At 39.7% G+C, this 17,347-nt stretch overlaps 1 protein-coding gene across 2 annotated transcripts; it reads left to right on the top strand.

The window, feature by feature from the left end:
- Positions 1 to 250: 250 nt before the first annotated feature.
- DBR1 (debranching RNA lariats 1) lies at positions 251 to 14,888 on the top strand. Of its 2 annotated transcripts, none has more exons than XM_081160472.1 (8): positions 251 to 637; positions 1,355 to 1,479; positions 4,080 to 4,160; positions 6,533 to 6,618; positions 8,322 to 8,546; positions 11,232 to 11,312; positions 11,574 to 11,719; positions 12,131 to 14,888. In XM_081160472.1, the coding sequence occupies exons 1-8, from the start codon at positions 441 to 443 to the stop codon at positions 12,822 to 12,824; spliced, it is 1,635 nt and encodes a 544-aa protein (XP_081016598.1). In that variant the 5' UTR covers positions 251 to 440; the 3' UTR covers positions 12,825 to 14,888. The 2 variants fall into 2 exon arrangements, with proteins under 2 accessions (XP_081016598.1, XP_081016597.1); XM_081160471.1 differs by having other exon boundaries at positions 462 to 642; positions 12,131 to 13,395.
- The last annotated feature ends 2,459 nt before the right edge of the window (positions 14,889 to 17,347 follow it).

A 17,347-nucleotide genomic window follows, 5' to 3' on the forward strand; every position in this document is an offset into this window, starting at 1 on the left:
TTTTATTTTTTGGTTCTTTAAAAATCTTTTTTGTTTAATTTCTAGTTTATCTTTGCCGTGAGAGCTTCATACTGGGGTATTAGCCAACTGCACCTGCTCACTTCTTTCGTTTGGTTTAATTTTATCAAACTAACCTATTTCTGGGGACTTTTATTTTTATGTTTTTACTACGGTGGTTGTGACTTTTATTACCTATCAGCTGCTAAGACTTAAAGACCCGAGGCCATCTGAAAGCTGCCTGGAATCCTGGGGTTAACCTTGCAGCTCCCATTCTCGCGAGATTTGAAGCCGGAAGTGAATTAGACTGCAGGCGCCTCAAGGAGGTGGCGGCTCGGTTCGTGTTGGCGGGAGCTGAGCCCTCAGCCCAGCCTGTGCTCGCGGAGCTGGGATCGCTGTGCTCGAGGGGGTTGCGGGCAGCGCTCCCCGCCTCGGGCGGCAGGATGCGGGTGGCTGTGGCCGGCTGCTGCCACGGGGAGCTGGACAAAATCTACGAGACCCTGGCGCTGGCGGAGCGGCGCGGCCCGGGGCCCATAGACCTTCTGCTATGCTGCGGCGACTTCCAGGCGGTGCGCAACGAGGCGGACCTGCGCTGCATGGCCGTGCCCTCCAAGTACCGCCACATGCAGACCTTCTACAGGTGAGGTGCGCTGCACTGCCCCCGGGCCCGCGCCGCGAGGTGACTAGCTAGCGGTGGGGAGAGAGCCTGGACAGGGTTCGAGCCCCTCTCCCTTAGTTCCCGTCGTTGTTCACGCTGTGACTGTGGGAACTGGCGTTTAGCACTTGTCTCTTTCTCTCCTGTCCATTCACCTGTCTTACCTGTTTCCGACGGGGTCGCAGCCTGAGGGCAGAGCCTGAAGGTAGAAACTGACAGGTTGATCTACCTTGTACTTGATAGGACTCTGGGACTAGTTCATTTCATGATCCTGGAGGGTTTACTGGACGCTCGCTACATGCTAGTCCCGGTTCTAGAAGCTAAGGTTATAGTAGTGAACAGACATAGTTCTTGACTTAACTGGCTTGCAACACAAGGTGGCAGCCCTTCATTCTTAAGGACAAGGATAGACCATTAAAAAAATTCTTTATTATATTTTTCAATTACAGATTACATTAAATATTATTTTGTATTAGTTTCAGGTGTACAGCATAGTGTAAAGTCATATACTTAACAAAGTTATCCCCCCATATGGGCAGTTTGTTTATAAAGAGCTTTTGAACTTTTCCTGATGAGCTCAGATTTTTCCATAAGACCTTATTTTGCTTTTTTGCTATGTCTAATTGTATAGGCACACCTAATTTCTTTTCTCTGTGCCTCACTTCTTCTATGCCAATTCACAACTTTACTCTTATGATCTAGGTATTACTCTGGAGAGAAAAAGGCCCCAGTTCTCACAGTCTTCATTGGGGGAAACCATGAAGCCTCCAATCATTTGCAAGAGTTACCTTATGGTGGCTGGGTGGCCCCAAACATTTATTATTTAGGTATGTGTTTGTGGGTAAGTTCTTGGTTTGATGGGATGGAAGAGCCTTTTAAGATTTGTATACCAGTTGGGCAGCATCGTCAGATATATGGTGTTTTGGGTATTTCTTAATTTGAATAGGTAATCATGAACATAAGTCCATGTTCTAGTGTTTTAAGCAATAGTTAATAAAACTGCAAAGAACTTACACACTATTTGCAATTCCTTTATTTTCCCCCACTCTTTTTATTACATGAAAAAGAAGTAAACTTTTTATAATGGAAATTGTTAAACATACACAAAAATAGAGAATAGTTCAGGTTTTTCCCACTTTTTGAAAGTAGAGCATTTCTATGAAAACTTCATAAGGGGAAATGGTGTAAAGCAAATAAACAATTACTGTTAATTTAAAAATCACCAATGCCTTGGTGACATTTAAAAAATTTTTTTGGTTATTGATTTTAGAGAGAGTGGAAGGGAGAGGAGAAGAGAGGAGAGAGAAAGAGAAATATCTGTTTGTGGTTCTACTTATTTATGCATTCATTGGTTGATTCTTGTATGGGCCCTGATCGGATTGAACCTGCAACCTTGGCTTATTGGGGCTGGTGCTCTAACCAACTGAGCTACCTGGCCAGGGTCCTAACAATTACCATTAATTTACATGCAAAAATTTTGAGTGCTCCCAGACCCAGAAAATAACCTGTCAAATCATAGGAATATGCTTAGTCACATCCAGTTTTATGCTAAGTATAACTCTGTTAGAAGCTCTCTTAGGCTTTTGTACTACCTTAGGACACATCTTGCTAATCGAGATAAAGCACAGATGCTCAGACACAGTTCAAAGCTGTGGTGGCTTGATGCTGAGTGTAGTTCCCAGGGAAGGAGCTGGTGGGCCCACTCTCCCTGCTCTGGATGCATACTGCAAAACAAATGCTGAATGCTGTTTTGGCTTTTTGCCTTTTTTCTTGAAAGCAAAATTCCTCTTCAGATTTCTCTCAGTTGGAAAAACAGGTACTACTGTAGATCTTTCGTAAAAGTGAAGTGGTGTAACGCAAACTGAATCTCTGTACCTATTAACTAGCTTCAACCACTATTATCATTCTGCCATCCTTATCTCCTAAAGTTTTTTGTGGGAGAAGGTGACTGGAGTATTTTAAAATATGTTTTTATTGATTTCAGCGAGGACAAGGGAGAGAGAGATAGAAACATCAATGATGAGTCATTGATCAGCTGCCTCCTGCACGCCCCCTGCTGGGGATCGAGCCCGCAAACCGGGCATGTGCCCTGACCGGGAATCGAACCTCCATCTCCTGGATCCTAGGTGGACGCTCAACTGCTGAGCCATGCCTGGCCGGGCTGACTGGAGTATTTTAAAGCAAATCCCAGTCATGAGATTATTTCACCTGTAAACACTCAGTACATGTTTTTTGAGTGATAAGGATTTAAAAAAATACAACTACATGCCCGGCCGGGCGTGACTCAGTGGTTGGGCGTTGACCTAGGATCCAGCAGATCAGGGTTCAATTCCCGGTCAGGGCACATGCCCGGGTTGTGGGCTGCAGCTGATCAATGACTCTCTCATCGTTGATGTTTCTGTCTCTCTCTCTCCCTCTCCTCTCCTCTCTCTGAAATCAATAAAGATATATTTAAAAAAAAGAAAAAAGTTTCATTTAAAAAAATACAAAAATACAACTATAGTACCATTATTATACCTAACTAAAATAACAGTAATTTCCTATTATCTGTTGCCTAATTCATGTTTTAGATTTCTCTGGTTATTGCAAAGATGTCTGTTTTACAATTGACTTGTTGAATAGGACCCAAACAAGGTCCACACATTTTATTGGATTGTTATGATGCTAAAATCTCTTAGGCTATAACTGTTCCTTTTCTCTCCTCCTCACCCCCATGCCATTTATTTGTTGAAGAAAATGGGAAATTTTCTTGTAGAATTTCCTGCATCTGTATTCAGCTATGCGAATTCACAAAGTTGTTTAACATGTTCCCTTTATCCTCTGCATTGCCTATAGCCTGCATTTACATTTTCAGACCTGATTAGATTTGGGCTCAGTTTTAGTCCCTTTAAACTATATAGTCCTTTTATCTCTTTACTGAAATGTTTATATGTATTCCTGCAAACTACAGAAATTTAACTTCTCTACTTCGTTACCGATTGATCATCTTTTGACAACTGCAACATTATGAAAAGGTGAAATTATCTGAAGAATGATCAGTCAGGTTCTTTATTCCTTATATGTGTTGACTTTCAGATATGAAACATATAAATCCATTATAGGTCACTTTTTTGCCTATTCCCATACTCCATCCTCATATTCGATTAGGTACCAAATTATGCCTATTTCCCTCTTAGCATCTCCTATCCCATTTGTTCTTTTTCCTTTCTGCTTAGTCTCTTGACTGATCTGCTTCTAGGCCTCTCTTCCCTAGTCTACCTTATATATTGTTGGCATGTTACTATGTAAAAGAGTAACCTCATCATGATACTTTATTTTCAAATAATTTTAGGACTGCATGGAATTCTAGGCCTTTAAACTGTTCATTCAGTTAGTAAAGAGATTGCTTTTGCCTATAGTAATCTTATTTAACTGTGTAATTTCTCAGGTTTGGCAGGTGTAGTAAAATACCGAGGTGTAAGGATTGGTGGAATCTCTGGTATCTTCAAATCTCATGACTATCGAAAAGGTATTGTTGTACTGTGTTTAAACTTTAAAACTTGCATGCTCCAGAGTAACTTAAGCATAATAAATAGTTTGACTTTTTCATTGGATTTCTTCTATGAACTGAGTAATTTATTCTTAAATTTATATTTTAAAATATTTTATGCTTGTGGAAATATAGAGGACATAGAATGTAGTATCTGTGTATACACCATCAAGTTTTATCAAGTCTTGGTATTCTTGCCATTTTTAGTTTAGATTTTTAAGAAATAACACAGTACAGATACAGTTGAAACTCATTAATGTCAGTCGTCAGTCCTATTCCTCTCCTTTTATCCCTCCCTTTCCTCATCAGGCAGTCACTGTTCTGAATTTGGTGTTTATCATTCACTTGAATATTTTATATCATTAACATATATGTAAAGCTTTAAGGAGTGTATTATATAGCATGTTTTAAACTTCACATAAATGTATAATTTTGCATGTATTTTTCTGCATCTTGCTTTTTTGTTTAATATGTTTTTGAAATTCATATTGAAACAAGTAACTCTAATACATTCACTTTAATTTGTGAATAGTATTCCAATGCATAAGTACAGTTGATCCTTGAACAATGCAGGGGTTAGAGGCACTGACCCCTGCATGGTAAAAAATCCACGTATAAATTTGACTTCCCCAAAACTTAAGTTGTCCCTCGTATTTGTGAGAGATTGGTTCCAGGACACCCCCCTGCCACCACTGATGTGTACACCAAAACCCATGGATGTTCTAGTCCCCTATGTAAAGTGCTGTATATCAATGCATACAGTTTACGCTCCACATTTGCATACTCCCAACTGCATATCAAAAACAGTACAGGCATTGCCGGCCGGCGTGGCTCAGCGGTGGAGCATCAGCCTATGATCCACGAGAGCGTGGCCCAATTCCTGGTCAGGGCACATGCCAGGGTTTCTGGCTCGATCCTCAGCAGGGGGCGTGCAGCAGGCAGCCGATCAATGGCTCTCTTTCATCATTGATGTTTCTATCTCTCTCTCCCTCTCCCTTCCTTTCTCTCAAATCAATAAACTATATTTAAAAAAAAACAACAGTACAGGCACTTACTGAAAAAAAATCACTTGTAAGGGATTCAAACCCATGTTGTTCAAGGGTCAACTGTATACCACACTGTACTTATTCACCCTACAACATCTGAATGAATTATACCTTGATTTCAAAATTAAAGGAGTAGCTTGGGTTCACATTTGATTTTAAAATTTCTTGAATTAAGTTGGGCAGCTAAAACTTAGATCCTCATTGTAACTGCTAAGTCACAAGTCTGTTCCCTGTGCCTTGCTCTCTATGATCATAAACGATTGGCATGGCATACAAAAATAAGGTTTCTCCTACCATCGCAGGTGTGTGTGCAAATTGGAACCACTCTTTGGAGGGGCAATTGGTAATATCTGTGAAAATTATAAAAGTACTCTAACCGAGGAGTTCTACTTCCAGGAATGTATGTATAGGTATATTTCACATGTGCAAAATGATATATGTAAATTTATTTCAGTTTTGTTTGTAATCACAAAAGTAGGAACTAGTTAAATATGTCATGATATAACTATACAGTTTAATGCTATGAAGCCATTAAAATAATAAAGAAGGAAAAGAAGCAGTTCTATATGTAACTAATATGAAAAGAACTCCAAAATAAGTGAAGTGAAAAAACTAGGTACAGAACATGTATAAAGTATACTGCCACTTATGTTTTTAAAAAAGGGAGGGTAAAGAAATAGATGACGTGTTACGTGCATGGATGGTATTCCTAGAACAAAACACTGAAACCTGGTTAACACTGGCTGCTTCTAGGTAGTGTTACTGATGGCTGGGGACAGGCATAGGAGGACCCCTCCCATTGTGTTGGCAGTTTCATTGAGGTAAAATTTATATACCATTGTAAGTATACAATTCAATGGTTTTAGTAAGTTTACAGAGCTATACATCCAGATTTTACCACCTTGCAGATTTAGACCATTTCTATCACCCCTAAAAGTTTTATACCTATTTGCAGTGAATCCCTGCTCCCACCAGCCCTAGGCATCCACTGGTCTACTCTCTAGGAAGAACACTTTTTACTCTATACCTTTCTGTAGGTATTGTTTGAAAACTATGTGAATAAACAGTGTACTTCAAAATTAAATGTAATTTAATTTTAAAAATTACATGCCCTCGAATTTAGATTCAGTTTGTGATCACTTACTAGTCGAACATCAGCGCATAAAGAGCAGTGTATTTTTAATAAATTTTTAAGGACCTAAAGCGTTGATAACAGATATTAGTTTTAGGGAAGTATGTGTATCTGTTTATATTTGCAGTATTTAAAGGTGTTAAACACAGCTTATTTCTCTCCTTCAATTTAAGGTCATTTTGAGTGCCCTCCTTATAATTCAGCTACAATAAGGAGTATATATCATGTGAGAAATGTTGAAGTGTATAAGTTGAAACAGGTATGTAAAAAGTACATTATGGAAGGCTTGAAAAAATGTAAAAGTAATTCTGTACCAAAATGTATTTTGATCATTTTGGTGTATTCTTCCAAGGAGAGCATAATTCAGTATTTCTAAAATTCAGATTTGAGTTGTTTTTAGGAGGTTCACAGATGCACATTAGAAAATTCTTATGGTAATAAATTTATTTTAGTGAGTAAAAACAAAACATTTAATCCACGGTTTCAGATATTATTATGGTAGGACTAAAAAATATCTATTGGAATAAAGTAATACTTTAAAGAAAATATTAAAATATTTTATTTTAAATAATGATATTAAGTAGAAAAGAAATAATAGTAAAGATGACAGAAGATATGGGAAAATCAGGAAAGTGGTGTCGAAAGCCACTGGCTTAACTGGAGAATAGGTGAAGCTAGATTTTTTCCGAGAGCCCATTCAACGCCTGACACAGGGCTAAGCAGTTTTCACACATGAGACTTCATATTGTCGCCACAGAAATTCTGTCATTAAGAATGAGAGGCCAAGGCTCAGGTAGATAAGCAACCTGCCCAAGATTTCCCAAACAGTCGCATGGTGGAGCCTGTCTGAGTGAACTTGGGCCCGTCCCACCCTACCACACAGCCCCTGTGGGAGCATAAGGATGCTCGCAGGCATTTCTCGAATGCCCTGCTCGTAACAGTTAACCTTGTTTTGAATGCTTTCTCCCTTTCACCAGCCTAAATCCTTCAAGTCCATGAAGACTCAGCGTAGATACTACTCCCCAGCCAGTGTTCTACTTTAAAGTCATCACGTTTCACTGAATTTTTTTTTAATCCTCACCTGAGAATATATTTTACTGATTTTTTTTTTTTTTTAGAGAGAGTGGGTGGGGTGGGGAGAAAGAACATCGATGTGAGAGGGAAACACCCATCAGTTGCCTCCTGTACGCGCCCTGACTGGGGATAGAACTGGTAACCTTTTGGTGCATTGGATGAAGCTCCAACCAACCCAGCCTCACCAGCCAGGCCTTAACTGAATTTTCATTGCACTTATTGCGTAGTTACTCAGTGGTTAATTATATCTTTCTTATATTTTGTATTGCCTTAAACACTTAAGTTATTTAAATTTAGTTTTCCAAGTATTTGTTTCAGATTACTTGGAGGTGCTGGGATGAGTAAAGTATGGAGTATATTTTGTGTCCCCCATGAAGACACTAGCCACCTTAAATACCTCTAATGTGATTTATGTAGTAAACAGAGTATTTTTGGTATATACCATACCATGTGAATCCATTAGAAAAAAAAATGGACTATATCTTTGGTTTACTGTATCATTTACATTAGATGTCTTATGAAATCTGGTGTCTCTGGATCTTAAAACAGCAGTTTCTTTACCAAAAAGGAAAAGAACAATGGTTATTATGTATTTTAGAAGTCCAATGCTAGAGACCATAGCTGATTTCAGTCTATAGAAAGTGTGTCTCTGCTGACCTGCCTTGCTGGAAAATAAGGATGAATGGAGGTGGAGAGGAAGCTGTTTCTTTTTGCCTGCGTGAGTGAGTAGGTTAGCATTGCTGTGACTTCCTTACATAAAGATCCTTAAAATGAATTGCACAAAAATCCAGAGATGTCAGTGGGTAGATGGTTGTGTGGTGGTGGAGAGAAGGAAGGGGGTTTACTAATGGTTAATCTGTTTTTAAAAGTTGTCTTTTTCTGTTAAAGCTGAAGCAGCCTATGGACATATTCTTATCTCATGATTGGCCAAGAAGTATATACCATTATGGAAATAAGAAGCAACTTCTTAAAACTAAATCTTTTTTCCGACAAGAAGTGGAAAATAACACCTTAGGAAGCCCTGCTGCCTCCGAGCTTCTAGAGCACTTAAAGCCTACTTACTGGTTTTCCGCGCACCTTCATGTGAAGTTTGCAGCCTTGATGCAGCATCAGGTAGAAAACACAGTATTTATTCTTTCATTTAACAAACACTTATTGAACATTTATGGGCTACGTACTGTTGACCCAGTTGTAAAGTTAGAGAAAGAAATGAAAGATAACTTTCCTTTTGTGAGTAACTCAGAATCCAGTGGGGGGAAGAGACAAGTAAGCAATGATAAAATAGTGTAATAAGTTTGTGCTGAAAAGGCCTAGGGTACTGTGGGAGCACCTAAGCCAGACTGTGGTGGGATGGAGTTGTGGACAGAGAGATGACGAGAGAAGCTTTTCTGAAGGAATTGATGGTACCAGGAAGAAGGAGATTATGAGGGTAATCTAGGGTGCGAGAGGCCTGAGAACATGCCGCCTTTGGGGAACTGCAGCTAGTTCCCATGGCGGGGGCATGGACACTAGGACAAAACATAAGTGCCTTCTGGGCCATGCTCTGGAGTTTGGGTTTTAACCAGAGGTAATGGGGAAAGTTGGAGAGTGATACAATCATATTTTCATTTTCAAAAGATTAGTTTGGCAGCAGTTTTGCAGACGGATTGGAGTGATATAAAATAAGAGGCACAGGAGGCTATTTAAACAAAAGATGAGACTGTAACCTAAAGCAAAGAGGGAACACAGAGAATGAAGCACGGTCTAGAGAGAGTTTGGAAGTAGAATCACCAGAATTTGGTGATGGAGGGAGGAGGGAATTTAGGATGAGTAAGTTTTCCTTGGATAACTGCATGGTGGTAGTGCATGATGGAAGGTAGAGAATAAATATATACCTGTAATTAGGCTTTTGTGGAAATGTGTGGTTCTTTCACCTCCAGTTTGGACTAAACTGACTTTCCCATAAAGTATTTCATTTAGAAGATGCTGGGTTAACAAAGTTAGAGATTTATTCTTGGAGGCTTCTATAGAATTTCTAAGTCTTTAATGTACTGATTAATGGGCATTGCCTTACTCCAAGAGTGGGATGTGCTTCCCCAGCTTACTTAACCAAACACTTTAACTATGGTAGAGGTCTACTTTAACTATGTTCCTCAAACACGGTTTGGAAGGTTCTGTCTTGAAACATTCCTATAGGCCCTTTCTGTTATGGGCTTATTTTCCCCAGTTTCACTGGGAGAGGGAGGCAAGGTTACTCCTTTCATTTTCCAAAGTCCAAGTCATCTGTTTTATTTCAGTCACCTTTTCCACATGTGTTATTTTCTGTCTCTTAGGGCTCCTGACATGCTTGGATTTTTATTCAAGTATCTAATTTGCTACTTTTCTCCACTGCATATTCTGTTGTCATCTAGGAACTTTCATCTCTGCATTAACAACATATTCGATCCCTTTTTCTTGGCTCCTCAACCTCCTCTGACTTTACCTGTGTTCTCTTTTAGTCCCTTCAGCAGCACCAAAGATCACCTTTCTTCAGAACTGCCCTTCAGCCAAGATCTGTCTGTAACCTCTGTGCCTTCCACCTCTCTTAGTCCCTCATCAGCACTGAATTTTGATATCTGGTCCTCAGTAGGACATCCCATAGCTTGTTCCCTTGTACTTTTTTCCTCCATGTGCCTTACTGTTTTCAGTGAGTCAGTTTTTTACTGCTTTCAGTATGACTTTGATGTTTGTGACCCCTTCCATATTTCTTTCTGACAATTCACTTTTCAGAGGATAGCTTTATTGGTGCCCTGGCCGGTGTCTCCCAGTGGTTAGAGCATCGGTCTGGGCGCTGAAGGTTCACAGGTTTGATTCCTGGTCAAGGGCCCATACCTGGGCTGCAAGTTCGATCCCTGGCCCTGGTTAGGGCATGTGGGGGAAGCGACCAGTCGATCTGTCTGTATAACATCGATGTTTCTCTCTCTCCCCCCCTCCCTTCCTTCCATTCTCTTTAAAAATCAATGGGAAAAATATCCTTGGGTGAGGATTAACCAAAAAAAAAAAAAAAAAGCTTTATTGGTGTAAATTTACATAAAATTAATTCAAGTGTATAATTCAGTGATTTTTTGGGTTTGCACACATCACATAATCCAGTTTTAGAATATTTCCACCACCTGAAAAGATCCTTTGTGTCTGTGTGATGTCAGTCCTTGTTCCCACCCTCAGCCTCAGGCAACCACTAATCTGCTTTGTGTCTCCATGGGTTTGCCCTTTCTGAACCTTTCATATAAATGTAATCATAAGTATATAGCCTTTGACACCTGGCTTCTATTATTTGCTTGTTTTGGAGGTTCATTTATGTATGTAAGCATGTATCAGTATTTCATTTATTTTTGCTGAATAGAATTTCATTCTACGGCTATATCGCATCTACCTTTGATGTTGTATCTAAGAAATCTTTGCTAACCCAAGGAAGTGATGATTTTCTTCTATGATTTCTTCTAAAAATTGTGAACTTTTAACTGTGCCAATTTACTTTTAAGCACTTCTGTTATCTTTAACCCTGTTATATGCTTTGATATATGTGTATTAAATGCTTTGATTTAACATTATCATCATCACTATTGGTTTCTACTTCGACTTGTGTGAGAAATTGAAGCCCAGATAGTTTAAGTGCCCTTGTTGCACAAGTGAGTATAGAACTAACTTGCTTTGGAAAAGGAACAGTTGTTCCTTTGACACACAACTTTGTGTAACAAAGATTGTTTCCATCCTATCCAATGTACGAATTACCTGTGATGTTTTAACATTCTTTCTTAAATCATGGTTCATCTCGTTTAGGCTAAGGATAAAGGAGAGACTGCCAAAGCAACCAAATTTTTAGCCTTGGACAAATGCTTACCACATAGAGACTTTCTTCAGGTAAGAAGAAAATGAAATAACTTTGTAATATAGTTATACTCTTCCAATGATTAAGGAAACATTTTAATTTTTGTTTCTTAAATTATTAATTTGTGCTTTTTGTAATTTATGTAGCCTGAGAATTCTTTGGGAATATTTACATTACATTAATATTTTTAGGTTACTAAATTAAATTCCCTTTAACTTTTATTGTCATATTGAAATCCTTAGAATATTAAAAATAGATATGTATTTGTTAAAATTACTAATTTCTTCCTGTAGGTAATAGAAATAGATCATGACCCCAGTGCTCCTGATTACTTAGAGTATGATGTTGAATGGCTCACTATTCTCAGGGCTACAAACAGTCTTATTAATGTAACTGGGCGCCTATGGAATATGCCTGAAAATAATGGTCTGCATAAAAGGTAAGCTTGACTTGCTCTTCGCATGCATGCAAGGTTTTTGCGCCCCCCCCCTTTTTTGATTAAGAAAAAAACTGTTGAATATGAGAATAATTCAGGGTTTACAAGAAAGTGGATTGTTGAGCACCAACCCAAATAAGTGTATAAGTGATTAAGTGTGCACAGAACTATAATATGGCAGAGATTTTGGTTCATTAAAGTAATTTATACTTGCTTTAGGGTGTAAAGACATCTTTTTCTATGAATTATTTTTATTTCAAAATGGCCCTTTGCTAAATTCACTGTAATTTTACTAACTGGAATTTAGATTATCATTTATTTTTTATCCTTGCACCTGAAGTTCATAGTTAGATTTCATTATTTATCATCTGCGGCCAATAACATATAAAAGATCATTGTTTTGGACTTTTATAGGTGGGATTATAGTGCAACCGAAGAAGCCATGAATGAAGTATTGGAAACATTGAATCATGACCTCAAAATTCCACTTAACTTTAGTGTGACGGCTGCTTGTTATGACCCAAGCAAGCCACAGACACAGATGCAGTTGGTTCATAGGATCAATCCTCAGACTACTGAATTTTGTGCCAAACTTGGCATCACAGACATTAATGTCAGTCTTCAGAAGGCCAAGGAAGAACATCAGTTGTGTGGCGAGTATGAAGAGCAGGATGAAGGGGGCAGTAATGACTCTGGAGAAGATCCCAGTGAATATAACACAGACACATCTGCCGTGTCCTTTGTCAATCCAGATGAAATAATGTTAGATGAAGAAGAGGAAGAGGAAGATAGCTTTGTAAGTGCACATAGTGACATGAATACAACATCCCTAGAACCTTCTTCTGATCAGGCCTCTGACTTTTCGGCCAGCTTCTCTGACATCAGGATCTTGCCAGGTTCCATGTTTGTTTCTCCTGATGACACATTGGGTTCCCCAGCTGTCACAGAGGGGAAACCTGGTGAGGCTGTGGAGTCTGGAGATGGGGAGGACTTCCCCGGAGTGCCATTGAAGAGGCTGAGTGATGAACACGAGCCTGAACAAAGGAAGAAAATTAAGAGGAGGAATCAAGCCATCTATGCTGCAGTGGATGATGATGATGCAGCATAAGACAGCCTACTTGTCTTAGTGTGTGTGCAGATAGGTGATTTTTAAGACCATATTTTTAGAGTTGGGTTTTTGACTCACGACTTAACTTTGTAATAATGAAGTTACACAGAGAGTTGACTTTGCCCTTAGACCCTTGTATATTTCAGATACAGACATTAAAATTTCATATGTTTGATTGATTGAGTACCCTTTTTTTTGAAGACAGATATGACTCACTTTCATTGTTTTCAACACAAATTTATTGAACACCTACTTTGTGCCAGGCACTCTCCTATAAGATGACACTATAAAGATGAATAAGAGGGATTTTTTGCCTTTCAGGAGTTACTACCACTGTGAATATTTTGCTGAATAAAATATAACATATTTCTATTTTGTTATACAAAGTTCAGTCATTATTGTATAGTAATTATGTTTGGTTTCTTTTCATCTATTATATATTCCCTGGTCAGCTCTTAATGTCTGTCAAATATAGTTGAAATTGAAGATGGTAAATAAGATGTCAGGAAATTCATTACTTTAAATACTAGACATTGGTAAACATAAAATTTTACACTGACTTGCTGAGATTAATATAACTCTCTTGACTTTTCCGTATTACATTTAGCCTTAGCCTTAGTTTTAATGCAAGTATAGTAACTGTGTAGGTCACAATATATAGGTCATATTTAGCGTACTTCAGCTTAGTGTTAATTATTCGCAGGGATTGAGTTGCACAAATGCTGCCTGTCATGCTGCATAATGGGTTGCTAGTATTGAAGTATTTTTAAAGAGCCATGTGGAAAAACTACACCTCTGCCCTATCTCTGGTTCAACTGCCCAGCCACCTGAGGAGACTGTTGTCCTGCACTTTGGATCAGGAGTTATGGAATTCAAAGGCGATTCCAGCTTCTCATGATCCCACAGCAGTGCAAGTTCAGGAGCCAATCCAGAATGATGTAACAGATGGCTTCCATCTTGTCAGTATTTGACTCAAAATAGGTCTAGGACTTTGGGATTTTTATCTTAATGCCTTCCATTTTTTGTTTACTTTCTTTTTTGAATTGAATAGTTAATTTGTTATCTGTGGGAGCTCTCCTCGTCCCCACTGGTTGCTAGTGGGAGTGGGCCTCTTGCAATGTCACAAGAATAAGAATTTTCTTTTTAAAAAAAATACCTTTATTGATTTCAGATAGAGGAAGGGAAAGGGAGAGAGAGAGTTGAAACATCAATGATGAGACAGTTGTCATTGATCGACTGCGCGCAACCGAAGCATGTGCCCTGATGGAGAATCGAACCGTGATCTCCTGGATCCTAGGTTGACGCTCAGCCGCTGCACCACATCAGGCCAGGCAGAGAATAAGAATTTTCTGAGACTCACACGGGAGGATGATATATTATAGAAAGCATTATTTCTGTGGAATCAAACCCCTGAGTTTCCAAGGAGCTGGCATGAATTCACTGATTATCAGTAAAAAACAAAATTGTTTTCAGGACTTACTGTTGATACTGTCACTCGTCAATGTCCTTCTGTTATTCTCACATGGTTCCCAGGTGCTAGGCTGTGGATTATCCCTCACTCCGCAGTGAACTGGCCCTGCTCATTCATGTGAACCCAGGTCTCCAGTTTGTTCCAGCTTGAGAACAGTGGGGAAAGGAATTGCCAATTTTCTTTTTTAGTTTCTTTTTAGAATTTTTAAAAAAATTATTGATTTTGGAGTTAGAGAAAAAGGAGAGAGAAACAGCAATTTTATGACCCACTTATTTATGCATCGATTGGTTGATTCTTGTATGTGCCCTGACCCGGATCAAACCCACAGCCTTGGTGTATCGGGAGGACACTCTAACCATCTGAGCTACCCCGCCAGGGCAGGATCTGGCGATGGTGATAAGCCATCATTCTGTGTATTGGTTTTGCCCTGTTAATAGCTGAATGCTTTAAAAAGTTTATCAGTCCCACTTACTTGACAGATATGTTAAAAACCGGAACTGTGGTTGCAAGGGCTCCAAAGTCAATAGGATGAGTATTGTTGGTTTGAATATTCGCTTCTTTCAATAAATGAAAGATCAAAGAAGCTACAGAATTAAGAGGTGTGCTTTTCACGTGTAATTCAGTTCAACAAATATTTAGTGTTAAAAATTCCTTTAACTTTTCCTTCTTGATACAGTGAGTCCTTTACATCAGAGGGAGCGTAGGCCCAAACATTGGAGTTTTCCCAGTTGAGTTTATCAGAGGTTATCCTTAGGGCTGGAGGGTTGGGGAAATCTCTGCTCCGGTTGGGGTTTTACCCCCTGCACTGCCTTTTCTTCAGACTAGCTCCGAACATCCAAAGAACAGTATTGTAAAATAAAGAGAATAGTGAAATAATATTGAATGGGAAATGAAGGAGTACAGTGGATTCAGAGGTCTTTCCCCATCCTGTCCTTGTACTTCGTTTACTTGTGGCTATATCCCTGCACAGGTCCTTAGGTCTCATGAGGCAGTAGCAGCTGGCCAGGCCCCAAGGTCACCGCATTGACAAGTCTGGCTTAGATTATAATGGAGGAAGCAGGAGCTCTCACAGGGTACAGAAAGTTGTAGGAAAGTAGACAACATCGGGATGCACAGGGGGCTTTCACCAGCATATTCAGACCCACCCATTGCTCGAAGATAAATAACTCTGCACTTCTCAACTCAGAATCTATTCCTAGGGGTTGCTTGGCTGGTGGGAGAAAGCCTGCCATTTTGGCGAAGACATCTGGAGGAATTTTGAACAGAGTTAAGGTCATGGGGGCGTCGAAGAGCAGGGACATTCTTTCCAGCCGGTAACATGGAGATTTTCATCAATGGCACCCATGGTAAAGGGACAAATACAAGCTATGGCTCCAGGGTCCCCAAAGCCCATTCTGGGAGCCTCTAGGGATCTGTGGAGTCATCTTAGGAACTGCTGCTGTGACACCTGCCTCCCCCCCACAGAAAGTCAGTGTGATACCGGCCATTTGAGGCAGAAAGGGGAGCAGAAGAAAGGGAAGGCAGTTCTGTTCACACCAGAGGGAAGGCTGAAGGGATGGATCTGGGGGCCTGGGGAGTTCCTGGCAGAGTGGCTCAGATGACAGGTGGCCTCTTCAGAAAGACTCAGGAAGGACATCAGGCTGTGATCCCAAAAAGACCCCGGGGGGATCGGTGCCTAACTGCTGGCCTCTGTGCACATCTCAGCTCCCACACAGGACTGAGGATTCCTTCTTCTTATGTTTTTTCTTCTTCTTTAATTTGCAAAGGCTGTACCTTTTAAATTCCATCTTACATTCATTAGGAAATTATGAAACTTACACAGGGACACAAATATGCACAAAACAACTGAGAGTGACATTTTAAAAAGCTGGGCTAGTACCCTATTTTGCCATCATTGTTCCCATTTTATTTCCTCAAATTGAAAGCGTGAATATTAAGGTTGACGAGGCCGTGAAACACCAAAAATTCTGTCAGAGGCCACTCAATACACTGTTAGTGAGTGTACCCTCCACTTATCCCGGGCAATGTATTTGTTCTGCGAAACTAAATAAGTGTATTTCCCAGTTGATACAAATAAGCAAATTCTCTGTTTACTAATATGGCCTCAGACCCCAATTTTCAGATCACTTGGGTACCCGGGAGCAAAGAATTTCTTAAAGGCTCTACAATCATAGTTATGTATTGGAGTAATTTGTTTGCCTGTAAGACCCAATATGCAAGGATGTCAAGGTATTACATGTTTCTGCAGGTGATGTTGTCTTAAGGAAGGAAATGCAAGACTGACTCCAATGCCCTAAGACCTAAGATTAGAATTTCTGATGCCTCATTTTTTTTTTTAGCTTTTTAATTTTTTTAAAAAAATTCATCTTTATTGTTGAAAGTATTACAGATGTCTCCCTTTTTCCTCCCCATTGATCCCCTCCACCCCGCATCCACCCTACCCCAGGCTTCCCCATAGTATTGTCTTTGTCCATAGGTTTAGGTTATATATGCACATGTGCATTTTTGCATATAAATTCTTTGATTAATCTCTCCCCCCCCCACTACCCCCCCCCTTCCCTCTGAGATTCGTCAGTTTGTTCCATGCTTCTAGGTCTCTGGATCTGTTTTGTTCATCAGTTTATTTTGTTGATTATATTCCAAATATGTGTGAGATCACTTTTCTTCCTCTGACTGGCTTAGTTCACTTAGCATAATACTTTCCAGTTCCTCCACGCTTTCCCAAAGGGTAAGCGATCCTTCCTTTTTTTACAGCTGCGGAGAATTCCATGGTGGAAATGTCCCACAGCTTTGTCATCCGCTCATCTACTCATAGGCACTTGGGCTGTTTCCAGATCTTAGCTACTGTAAATTGTGCTGCTGTGAACACAGGGGTGCATGAGTTCTTTCTGATTGGTGTTTCAGGATTCTTAGGATATATTCCTAGAAGTGGGATCACTGGTTTAAAAGGCAGCTGCATATTTAATGTTTTGAGGAAACCCCATATGTTTTCCATAGTGGCTGCACCAGTCTGCATTCCCACCAGCAGTGCTCTAGGGCTCCCCTTTCTTTA

This window comes from Miniopterus schreibersii (genome assembly GCF_964146895.1).
Source record: "Miniopterus schreibersii genome assembly, chromosome: 15".
NCBI classification, from domain to species: Eukaryota; Metazoa; Chordata; class Mammalia; order Chiroptera; family Miniopteridae; genus Miniopterus; species Miniopterus schreibersii.